At 40.0% G+C, this 12,826-nt stretch overlaps 1 protein-coding gene across 1 annotated transcript in view; it reads left to right on the top strand.

Moving 5' to 3' along the window:
• Positions 1-12,826, top strand: part of TRPM6 (transient receptor potential cation channel subfamily M member 6) — a 125,542-nt gene that overhangs the window by 78,424 nt on the left and 34,292 nt on the right. The window contains exons 22-27 of the mRNA XM_045022164.1: positions 340-514; positions 1,270-1,384; positions 2,910-3,109; positions 8,256-8,388; positions 10,260-11,410; positions 11,582-11,694. Coding sequence (XP_044878099.1) covers positions 340-514; positions 1,270-1,384; positions 2,910-3,109; positions 8,256-8,388; positions 10,260-11,410; positions 11,582-11,694 — 1,887 coding nt within the window. The remainder of the gene's footprint in view (positions 1-339; positions 515-1,269; positions 1,385-2,909; positions 3,110-8,255; positions 8,389-10,259; positions 11,411-11,581; positions 11,695-12,826) is intronic.

Below are 12,826 nucleotides of genomic sequence, written 5' to 3'. Positions count from 1 at the left end.
GTAGCTCTGCAATTTCACATTTGAATTCCTTCAGAACTCTTGGATGAATACCATCTGGTCCTGGTGACTTATTATTGTTTAGTTTATCAATTTATTCCAAAACCTCCTCTAATAACACCTCAATCTGGCACAATTCCTCAGATTTGTCACCTAAAAAGAATGGCTCAGGTTTGGGAATCTCCCTATCATCCTCAGCCATGAAGACCAATGTAAAGAATTCATTTACTTTTCATTTATTATTATTTAAATACATATAAGTGAAAGCTGTGATTTGTAGTCCCACTCAGAATGAATATCGCTATTTTAATACAGCTATCTGTATTTCATCTTTCCATGCAGACAGCAAACATGTTCTATATTGTGATTATGATGGCAATAGTGTTGCTGAGTTTTGGGGTATCACGAAAGGCGATCCTTTCCCCAGAAGAGCCTCCCACCTGGACTCTCGCACGAGATATTGTATTCCAACCCTATTGGATGATGTTTGGTGAGGTCTATGCTGGAGAAATAGATGGTAAGTGATCTTGATGGGACTACTAATGTGCTTAAAGTTAAGTATACACTTAAGTGCTTTGCTGGATTTGGGCCATACAGCTTGGGCCAGCTATAAAGTCCATACTTCCTCAAAGCATGTTGGTTTCAGTGTGCATCTTATGTTATCTGGCTATATCATGCGTGATCAGAAAGGAGAATATTCCCTTTAGGATCTTTGTTAAATCAGCTTTAGAGCCTCAAATGTAACCTTGTAAATGAAGTCACAAAGCCCATGACAGAGCATGTGAGAGCTAGTGACAAAGCATTTTTCATTCAGGAGAACCTGCTTTGGAATGAATTTCTGGAGGAGATTGATTTCAGAGTAGCAGCCATGTTAGTCTGTATCCGCAAAAAGAACAGGAGTACTTGTGGCACCTTAGAGTCAATCCAAAATCTGACCATCTTGAATAAATACTGCAGAGCCTTTTCACCACAGCAAGAATTAAACTCATAACATCAAAACCCCCATCGACCCAAACAGCCCCCCACAAAAACCTGTAACAAATAAACATTTGTTGATTTGTGATTTGAAGAGGTCTAAGATTTTTCTTAAAAGCAAAGGGAAAACTCCTCAGTTGGTATAAACTAGCACAGATCCTCTAAAGTCACTAAGGTTTCCCTGCTTTACACCAGATGAGATCTGTCCTTCTAGAATGAAACACGTATTAAATATTAACCTACCATGGCTATGCTGATTTATGTGGTAACTGTGGTTTTCATTTCCTTTCTGTGAAGCTTGTGAATTAAATGAAGACTGCCCTCCTGGGTCCTTCCTGACGCCATTCCTCCAAGCTGTATACCTCTTTGTACAGTACATCATCATGGTCAACTTGCTGATTGCTTTCTTTAAGTAGGTACCAATGATATGTCGTTGCAAAACCAAACCAGTGGCTATCCTACAGATATTTCTACAGGACACTCCAACAAAAGTCCCCCCATTTAGACCATGATAAACCCCTAACTTCCAGGGTGTACATGTGCTTGTAGACAGGTGGAGGTTTCTGTCATTTTGGTGCAGTCTAATCCACCCTAAATAAAAAATGCAGATTTTAATAATTATTTTTAAGAATCATAAGGTAAATCATATCTGGCATCCTTTGCATCCAGAGATGGGAGGTGCCATCAAAGACAGAGTAATCACCTCAATTTCTCTTCCAGTTTGGTGGTGGAATTTTAATAAGAGGCTTCCTGGAGACCCCTCCATTGCACTGAGGTCAGTTTCTCCTGACTGTTAATGCAAAAGAGAAATACAGTGAAGAACAATCCAAACCTTCTAAACAGTTAGGTTTTTTTATTCTATAGTTTCAATTTTTCAGTGGAGAAATTCTTTCAAATCTATTCTCAGCCATAGATTAAAAAAAAAATCAACTTGAAGAAATGCAGTGATTAGAGTTCAAGGCAATTGAATGATCAACATCCATCTTTGTTTCCATTCCCAAACAGAAATTCCTGTGCTGAAATTGTGGCAAGGCATGGATTTTTTTTCATATATAGCTGTGAAATTGCAGTGTGAATTATTTCTATATTTAAATCTTCAATAGCAATGATGTGCTAAACCCAACATTTCTGCAGTTTGGTTTCTTTCTCATTGGACAAAAATTGGTTATCCTCAGTACAGACTTAGCAGTACATCTAATTATTCTCTCAAAAACAGAACTGGTGTTGTTATGATTCACTTTTGGGTCTTCAAGAGCCAGGTGTGACAAGGAAGTTATAAATAGATTGAAATGAAAGCTGTGCCTCAAGACTGAAGGTCAATTTCCAGAGCATTGGCCTGTTGTTGTACAATAAACTGTTGGATGGTTTTTCAGTGCCAACTTTAGCAGTGTCACTGACCCCAAAGAACCCTTTGCAGGAAAGTCTTTTGAACTGCTGCCACCTGTTGTAGGGTGTTGGTGGAAGGAGGCATGGAGAGGGAAGTGGAGGAACCAGTACTGAAGAACAATTTCCATTCTGCAGCATTGTTTTGTTACAACCATTTCCAAGGCTGCCAGTCCTGATTCCGACATTTAATCCAGTTCAGATATTCAGGCAATGTTGAATTCTTGAGATTATTTGACAGGGAGGAGGGAACTTGAAACACTCTGGTTGAGATTTTCAAAGCCACCTCAGTGGGTATGATGCACAATTCCCATTAATTTTAATGGGAATTGGATGTCCAAATCTGTGAGGCAGCTTTGAAAATGTCAGCCTCTGTGCGTTGTCTGCCTCTACCTGCTGCTGCTTTGTTAAATTAAAGTTGCTAAACTGATTTACCCCATTTTAGAATTGGGCCCTTTGTTTCAATAGTGCAGTGTATCTGGAGACAGGCATCTTGTGTTATCATGTGTTCCTCACATGAACCTCTCTCTTTCTCCCCTCTCTCTGTTTTACAGTAATGTTTATTATGATATGAAATCCATATCAAACAAGCTCTGGAAATACAACCGTTACCGCTACATCATGACGTATTACGAGAAGCCATGGTTGCCACCACCTTTCATCATTCTGAGCCACATTGGCCTCCTCATAAACCACATCTGCCACCATCGTCCCACAAATGAGCTGGATCAAGAGGAAGGCGATGTTGGACTAAGTAAGCAAAGGGCAAGTTTTCCAGGCCTTCTGCTGGGGGGCCTACAGGAATCCCTAAGCGATAGGGATATTTTGCTAGCCTTCCACCGCCTTGTTGGTGGGCTTGAGAGTGAAAGGGACACTTGTTGAGGTTTGTACTGTAAGACCTAATTTGGCTATCAGCCCAGACCAGGAAGGGGTTGTGTCACCACCTGCCCTGCAACTCTGGGTGCCTTGTATGCTATGCTGCTGTGCCTCACAGCCCTGATGCTAACAGCCCACATACAAGTATGCAGGTCACACCCTGGCTTCCACCATCCAGTTACTTTTTGCAGAGTAAGCCCAACACCTCCCCAGTTCTGAATTTCCCCCATATCATCTGCTGGTGTGACAATCTGCTGAGGTTCCCAGAACTGTGTGTTACAGTGTTACCCCCTTTGTCTGAGCAAGTGAGATTTTTTTGGTACTGCTAATTTTTGTGGCAACTCCCTGATTCTGCCAGTCCAAACCTTTCCTTGCTGGCAACAGTCAGTGAACCCCAACTCCTGAATCCCCCAGTGCTGACCAGTCCTCTCCTGGAACATTGACAGACATTATTAAGTTCCTTGCTCCTTTAAAGAGACAATACGCTACAGCTCACTAATTTAACTGGGGTTTGACAACACTCTTATTTCAATCACAACATTGAAATGGTTTATAGTAAAATGAAACCAAGTTTATTTAACAAAAGGACACGGGAGTAGGTGATACCAAATATAAGGAATAAAGGTAGACTGGGTTACAAGCAAACAAAAGTAAAAATACACTTATAAGATTAAAAATTAATTTCAGCAAGATACAATCTTTGCCTCACCTATATTTGGTTCCCAAAGACTTCAACCCTCTTGGTTGAAGGATCAAATGTTCTGTGTTTTCAAGAGCTCTGGACCCTTGAATCCCTCAAGTGAGAGACAACTCAAATGTCTTTTTGCTCCATCATATCACCCCAAAGTTCATTATCTCTGTTTCAAGGGCCAGTAAGGCTTCCTGCTATTCTTTCCTTCCTGTGGACATCCCACCCCCCTGCTGATTCATGTGTGTTAGGGTAGCCTCTGACACCTTGTCCACTCAGGGATATGTTAGCATGGCTTTTGAGACCATATCCAATTGGTAGCCCCTGAGACCTTATCCACTCGTTTCCCAAGACTTCAGTCAAACTATATGGAGCTGATAAGACTCATGTGGGGATGGATAAAGTATACCACACAGAGAGTATAAAATTATTAATCAGCTTATATGCACATTCTGAAACAAACTGCCACATGTGCCTTCTATTCTACATTGTATCACACGCTCTGTAACTGGTTCATTAGTTTCTGGGAAACAATCTCGACACAGATCACAAGCTGTTCATTCACCGCACTTATGTTATCTCTTGCATATTGCTTATTGCCCTACTATCTCTTTTCTACTAGCTGCATATTTTAAATATTTACAAGGCTACCATGAATGCATACTTTGTCCATTGTTGCACGCCCTTGCTCAGAATAAGTCTACATTCCACACTTTTTTCTTTTATAGATACAACTTTTTCAGTTTAATCATATTTCTTTCTCTTTTTGTTTGTTTTTAAGATGTATTACTCAGCAGCATATTCCTAGGACCACATTAGTGGCTATTAATTGTATACACATTAACAACAAACTTACTGTCTGAACCGTGGCTTGGAGGCTAACCTCCTCTAGGATAGCCCACCATAGCTTAACTGTTTTTGCAATGCTGGTATAACCATCTCACTGCTTTGTTTGGATATGAGTTGGGTGATGGGTACCAGCTGTTCCAAAGTGCATTCTGCTAAACCCTGATTTTATTTCTGCTATTTCCTGAACCAAATGAATTGCAAGTTTATTACTGTACATACCATATGCAATGGCCTTGGACATATTATTATCGTGATCAGCAGTTCTGGCCATTACGTTTTTAAGATCCAGGTTTAAGGGAGGATTCCCAAACTTGGTTACTACTTTTAAAACATCCTTTTGCCTATATTTCAGTTACATTATTAAAAAAAAAGATAGGAGATATAAGATTTGTATCACCACAGGAAATTAAGGTGTGAAACAGCACATAGGCCAATTAAAATAACATTGTTTGGGCCCATACTGGAAGTGGTCCCCTTCAGTGACTACACACTACTTGCCATTCCCAGTATACATAGTATTTATTTCACCAACTTCCCAGCATCCCATCTATACTGTGCAATTTGCAGACTGTTTCACCACAGTGAACCCACGCGCCAGCAACTCTGTCTGTAAGACATTACACATGCACACGTAAATGTGCCCCAGGTGCAAACAGCAATACAAGTCTGGGGCTTTACAAATGTAGTTACTGCCAACAACTTAGGGCAGAAGAGTACTCTAGTGAATATGGCACTGGCCTGAGACTGAGAACTCCTGGGTTCAATACCCAGTTGAGCCACAGACTTCCTGCATGATCTTGAACAAGTCATTTAATTCCCCATCTGTAATATTGGGATAAAATGTCCTTACTTCACAGGATTGTACCTTCATTTATAAATTTGAAAGCCATTATGGCCATCTAGTTTGACCTCCAGCATAATACAAGCCATTGAACCTCACCCAGGAAGACAATACTCAGTATTGAGAGGAAAAAATCCATTAATGATTCCGTTCTAAGATAGTGTATGATGAGGCCATATAAATACCTAAATAGACAGAGATGTCTAATAGTTAATAGTGGTCAGGAATCTATGCCTGATTCTTCAGGGAATGCAATTTCTGACCCATGCACCTGACCTATGGTGCAGTGCTATACACAGGTGGAGTTTTCCTTCTTGGCTGCTATAGCAATCAGGCAATTATGACAAGAAGCATGATATTTGATGACCCCTATTTCAGCGTGAGTAAATAAAAGCTACTTATAGATTTAAAGAAGCCATAAAATGAAACTATTCAAAAGATTTGGTTATGCAAATGAACAATATAAGTAACAGGAAGTTCCTGCCTAGGTAGTTTCCTGCCCACATCCAAAATATCCTCTTTAAATTAGACACCAATGTTGATGTTACTTAGCTCCAGGATTCTCTACTCCACAGTAATGGACAACTTTTATGCTTTTTGGAATACAGTGCATTGCAGTATGCATTCTTTATGCTTATAACGGGGTGTTTCACAAACACATCCCAGGTTATTGCTAATCTGTGCTTGCTGTGCTGAAGATGTATCCCTAAAGATATCAGTCATGATCAGAACTGGTAATTGACTCCATATTCAGGATTAACTAGTCAGAGTTTGACCACTTCACTGCTACTCCTTGTTTCAGCTCCTGTGCTGTGGAAGGATGCAGCATCATTCCTTTGAAGTAGTAATGTTCCTCTGGAATATTTGCATGCCAGAAGTGAATAAACTGGCACATGGGACAGCTTGTTTGTAGGGCACAGAAAACCTAAAAGAGCTGTTTGGCTCACTTTAAGGTTTTTTGAATAAAGAGGCTATTGACTTGGCTTCACACATTTTTTCAGATAGTTATTTCAGGTATTTGAATTTGCTTACAAAGCAAAACTACATCCAAAACAGCTTAGCAAGTTTTTTCTGCATCAAGTTAAAGTTCTGTAGATCAGTGTCTACCCAGGACATAGGGAAACAGTGCCACCCAGTGGAAAATGAATGCATATACAAAGGCATGGTAAGTGGAATCATCCAGACAAGTGCAGAAAGATCATGGGAAGGACCTATTAGATTACTGAGTACAGGCCACTGCAAAGAAGAATGTAGTACTCCAATAGAGGATGTACCATGTATTACAAAGACACAATAAAATCTTTTAATGTCAACCGTTGCTAACCATTGCCTCACAGTTTCCGCACAGTTACCACAGTGTAGTGGGAAACTATGGTATCTCAGACACCACTATGTGGTAACTGCTGACAAATGCTGTCCATTGCAGTATAGTTGCTAAAGACAATGGCAAAAGAGAATTTGAAGACCAAGTGAAAGGAATTTAGGTCTATTTTTTAAAGAAAATTTTTGCCAAATGCATTGTGTGAACGGAGATATTAGAGTTCCTAAATCTGAGAATCCCAATACATGAAGAAACATATCTCTGGAGCGTTGAAATCCACTTTGGAGTTGCTGGAAAAAAATGAATTTGGAAGATGTGGAGAAGAAAACAGTGAAATATCCTGAAGAGAAGTTCTCCGGAGACTGACTAATTGCTTGATATCGTTTACATGTTTTAGCAGTAGCTTACACTTGACCAATTTTGTGAAAAAATCTTTTATTGCTCTGCTGTAAGAATAGTCTCAAAGCATGCCAAGCTTGTTACATGTATCTGGAGTTGTACATTTAAATATGTATTGCAATATCCCTTGGTTAATATTTGTATACATATGAATGTTTGAAAGCAATTAAGTGAAAAAGAACTCCATGACCACCTATCACACTGAGGGTACGTCTTCACTACCCGCCATATCGGTGGGTAGCAATCAATTTCTCGGAGTTCGATATATCGCGTCTCATCTAGACGCGATATATCGAACTCCGAACGCGCTCCCGTCAACTCTGGAACTCCACCACCGCGAACGGCGGTGGCGGAGTCGACGGGGGAGCCGCGGACGTCGATCCCGCGCCGTGAGGACGGGTAAGTAATTCGAACTAAGGTACTTCGACCTGAAGTTGCGTACCTTAGATCGAACCCCCCCTTAGTGTAAAGAGCCCTGGTTGCTATAGCTGGTGTAAGTTCTCTTTAGAATGTTTTGAGACAAGGTAGAGCAGTCATATGAAAGAAGAGCCTCATAAGTAAGTCGTATAATGGAAAGTATTGGGTATTAGGTATAACTATATAAACATAGCGCATGAAAATATTGGAGAGAAAAAGTATCTGTAAGATGAGTTATTTGGCTGTGCATTTTCAAATCTTTTTATAAAATGAGTCAACATGCAAGAGGGCTTATATCAGCTGCCCTTTCTTTCCTTGGATTGAGAAAGATGCTATAAAGCACATATACACGTTTGGAATGTACACACATCACTAGTTTCCATATATAAGCACAGTTTCAAGAAATTAAAGGAAATATATTTTAACAGTTTCTTTCTTTTTTAGTAAAGTAGGACAAATGAATTTCTCTGTCAGTATGTTTGGTACCAGCTATCATCTTATTTGTTTAGAACTCTACCTGAGTGATGAGGACTTAAAGAAACTTCACGAGTTTGAGGAGCAGTGTGTGGAGAGGTACTTTCATGAAAAGAATGAAAGCTTGAATTCCAGTGACAGTGAAAGGATCCGTGTAACATCAGAAAGGTATGAGGGGTTTGCTGCTGCTGAAACCTACCTAGAATGGGTATAAAAGATTGTTGGCTAACTAATGTTTTGAGTACAAAGTATGGTTGCTCCAATATATGTGTGCAGGGAAAGAGGAAAGGGCTTATATAACTCTTTCTCCCACCCTGCATCCATAATGTATCTGTTTAAACGAAGTGCAAAGTGTGACTGGTTAATGGTTCTGGCAGAAATGCACTCCCACATGTGTGCAGCACATGAGCAGTTGAGGGTGTAGCTAGGGAATCACACCATTTTATCTTTGCAAACTATGTACCACTAAGAGGATGGTAGCGGGGTTGAGCATGCGTAACACATTTTTATTTGCAGGTTTATTAATTACCAGTGATAAGCATTCTTCTCACAGTGACCCTAGATGATGTATACCTATCATTCATGATATGGAGGCCTAATAGCTACAGCCCGTATGGAATTACCTTTGTTATACTTTCGGCTACACTTCCTCTCTCTAGTCGTAACGTGTCAAAGGTGTGCTAGTCGGGACTTACAAAAGCACAAATGCTGGCCTAACTCAGCTTCCTCAGTCCCCAAAACGCCTGTTGACTTCAATGGAAGCAGAGTTAGACCAATGATGAGCGCTTTTGAAAATCTCCTACAAAGTGTCACCATTGAGTTATTAGCATAAAGTTATTTCGCCTAGTGAAATATAGCCCACTTCACACATTACCTATTCATGGACTTCATTTTCCACATACCAAACCAAAATACCTAAAAGAAACTGAATGAGTCTTGTAAAAAAATAAAGCCAATAAAAAGATAGATTTGTCCATATAGCAAATTTCTATTATACCAGGAAGATCTGAGTTAATTGAAAACTGAACTGATAAACAATAGATCAGTTAAATTAAAATATATTTAGCAGAATAGAAAGAATCCCTCTTAAAAGAATACTGCTTAGATGAATAACATTTTTGGATGACCACGGTTTCTTTGTAGCATGATTTCTGTTCAGCACAGCGGCTGATTTAGATTCTTGGAGGTTTCCAGAAACACTGCATCCTTTAGATACCTTGCTGCTAATAGAATGCAGTTCCTCTTGTGTACTGCCTGCCTCTAGTTTAATGCCTTTGTTCATTGGTGGGATGACATATGGAGAGATTATATGATCTAATCTATCTATAGCTAAAACTAAGAAAATCATTTAGTTAAAATTAATTTATTGGATCATTTCAGGTTGGGAACGTCTCACAATGTACATTAGGGGTTTGAAGGTCTTAAAATACTTTGCTTGACTGGCAGATGAAGTCTACAGAGAAAGTAAAAGGTAGCATTCAGATGTATAAAATATGAACCAAGGTGGCAAATAGATAGATCCTTTGAAAAAAGTTCTTTTCCCACCAGGCTTTTATATGTGAGAAATCAAAAAAACTAATCTGTAGTCCTGTGAGCTCTTTTAGAGGTGTGTTGTTTTTTTTTCACAAGAAAGAAAGAGACCTCCAAAGATTCACAAGCAATTTACCCATCTTTTCCAGTTCTCTCTTGTTCTCCTGATCATTAGCTTTGTGCCAGGGAGTGGTGGTTAATTTGATTGTGTTAATTATTAGAGTAGATTTACCCCCCCAGGGAAAAGTCAGTGTAAAATTCATTTTAGGCTTTCTAGCTTTTAGCCCAGTAATTCTGAGTGTAGATCATGAATCAGGTTAGTTTATTATCAGATGGAGGTGTTTATGAAGATGGAAATCACGGTAGAAAAATAGGAGTGGATTGTTTTAATTAGAGAATGGTAAAGATTTTCTGTGTTTTAATGTTTTCATTCATCATTTGGAATAAAGAAATAAAATAATACAAAGATTTCTGGTTTATTTTTTTAATATGGGTGTGTTTTCCCCTAGAGTGGAGGAGATGTTTTTGCTGCTGAAGGAAGTGCATGAGAAGGTGTTCTACATCAAAGACTCTTTGCTTTCCCTGGACAGCCAGCTAGGACACCTGCAGGACCTCTCTGCCTTGACTGTTGATACCCTAAAAGTCATTTCTGCTGTAGACACGTTGCAGGTAGAAGAGGCCCTGCTGGCTGAGACAAAGCACCGAGCCTGTAGGAAACTGCCACATAGCTGGAATAATGCCATGTATTCAAAGACTTTGAGCAGTTTGGAATGTTTGAATGATAAGAATTACAACTACTACAGCATGCCTCCTTCCCTTCTAAGGAACTTGGCAAGAAGTCAATGGTCATCAGAGTGCCATAGCCACACTGTTGAAACTGGGGACTACAAGGACATGAAGATAGCAGGCATCCAGAAAAAGCAAGAAATAGAAAGTGACACACTCACTTCTGGGGTATCCTCTGAGAGTAAATCAACCCCTGGATATGGACAGTTCCTCTTGGTCCCACATCAGGGAGCTGCTTCCACTGAAGAGGTCCATTTGAATTTGTCCCTTCCAAGCACTCCTGCCAAGTACAGGCGAGATGAGTTGGCAGCTAAGCAACAAAATAACCATGGTAGCACTGTATTGCACCAAAGTTTGCAGAGTACTAATCTCACTGAAAAAAAGGCAAAAAATTGCCAAGAGAGACAATGGGACTCCATTATTCAGTTACCATCTGAGAAGGATAATGGGATTGTGGTGGAGCACTCTGTGAGTCCCCAGCCATCTGCCACTGACAGGGAGACCTTAGTGCCCTCACACAACCCCAGTGAGGAAAGCAGAGGTGGTTATGTGAACTGGGGGTTCTCTGAAGGGGATGAAAAAGGAGTTTTATGCAGTGAGAATAGGCAGCAATCGTGCATGCATTCCACCTGTAACAGTGACTGCAACTGCACCCGTGGTACTCCACAGCATGTCCAGATCAAAGCATCAAAATCCTTCTCCTACAACTCAGACAAATCAGGATATGACAGTGACACCTCAGAGCCTGAGCCCATGGGCCAGCGTAGCACCATCTTCTGGATCAACCCACTCAGGAGAGACTGGACTTTCCACAAGAGCAGCAGCTTTCAATCCCGCAAGGGAGAGAAAGTGGGGAAGACCTGCAAAACCAAAGGTAGTAATATTAAAATATTATATTATGATAGCATCTTTCACTGAGGTTTGGGGAACTGCATGGGGGAAAGGATGGAGACTATTCTTCAGTTTAATATTATTTATCGAACCTTCACTTTCTAATCAAATCTCTGTTGTATAATAATTTAATTTTGTTTTTCTTTACCCTCAGAGCTATCAAAATCTGCTGAGTTGATCCCGTCTGTGTGGACAGAAGCAAAACAACAGAACAGAGACAGACAATCCCAGAAGGAGAAGAAGAAACAAAAAACGCTTCAGGTGCCGGTAGGTACAGGTGTAAGCTGAATGCCATGTTCTTAATATGCTTTGGTAGCTCTTTAGTGACAGTATTGTAGTAGGGGATAGTAAAGTTAGCATTAACGCCCACTAGGGTTTTAGCCCTGGAAAAGTACTGCAGTCATGACCAAACTGGAAAGCCCCTAAATAATTAATCCCAAATCTATTGTCTTGCTTTGTTTTTGTTTAAATTATCTTTATTTATAATTAGTGGCTCAATCCTGCACCCACTGAAGTCAGTGAGAGGTTACCATTGATTTCAAAGGGTGCAAGATCAGGCCCTAGATCAGTTTTGTGTGGTAAAGACTCTGTCCTCACTTCCTGATTAAGGCAAGGGTTTGGGAGGGTGCACTTGAATAACGGCTGGGACAGAAGAAAGGAGCAGCTTCAATCATGCCCAGCTGCTGATAGTCAAGATCCAAGCTTTTCTGACGGGAGCCTGCACAGAAAAAAAGAAAAGCCCCTTCTTTGCCTCTGACCCACAGCAACCCAATGCCCCCATTCCCTGAGTCCTAGCTGCTTTTTAAGAGAATGTGGAGTGCATCAGTATTTTTTTACAAACAGATTCCCAACATCTTTGTGAGCTGGAGATTGGTTATCCCCATTTTAATGATGAAAAAACTGAGGCTGAGGAAGGTTTAACTCATTTACTTAATAATGGCTTATTGTGCAGCCTTACCAGAGTTATGAATAGAACCCTGAAGTGATGATTCCCATCACTAGACAGCATGATAAACAATTATATTTTAAAGATTGTGTATTAAAAAGTCACAGGACTTTCATTTTAAATATCAGCTGACCAGCTTTGTAACGTTTTCTATACATGTGCAATGTGTTTTCTGCAACATGTAGCAAATACAGAATATATTTTTCTCAATTATTGTATTTCATAGTGGCTAGAGCTGGAATCTAGGAGAGAGAAAACCCTAGGTTTCATCCTCTGCCCTGTCACTTGCCAGCTAATATTGATCAATTCTCTGTGTTTCAGTTTACCAATCTATAGTAAGGGAAGAATAATACAGTGTAACCTGAGTTATCTGAAAGACCCACAGGACACCAAAACCTTCAAGTTCCTTTCTGCTGTTCCACAAAATATTATGTGCGGAATTGCTTTACCATA

Source organism: Mauremys mutica, chromosome 6 (assembly GCF_020497125.1).
Source record: "Mauremys mutica isolate MM-2020 ecotype Southern chromosome 6, ASM2049712v1, whole genome shotgun sequence".
Taxonomy (NCBI): Eukaryota; Metazoa; Chordata; order Testudines; family Geoemydidae; genus Mauremys; species Mauremys mutica.
The sequence above is the reverse complement of the archived record's forward strand: the minus strand, read 5'-3'. Positions and strand labels throughout refer to the sequence as shown.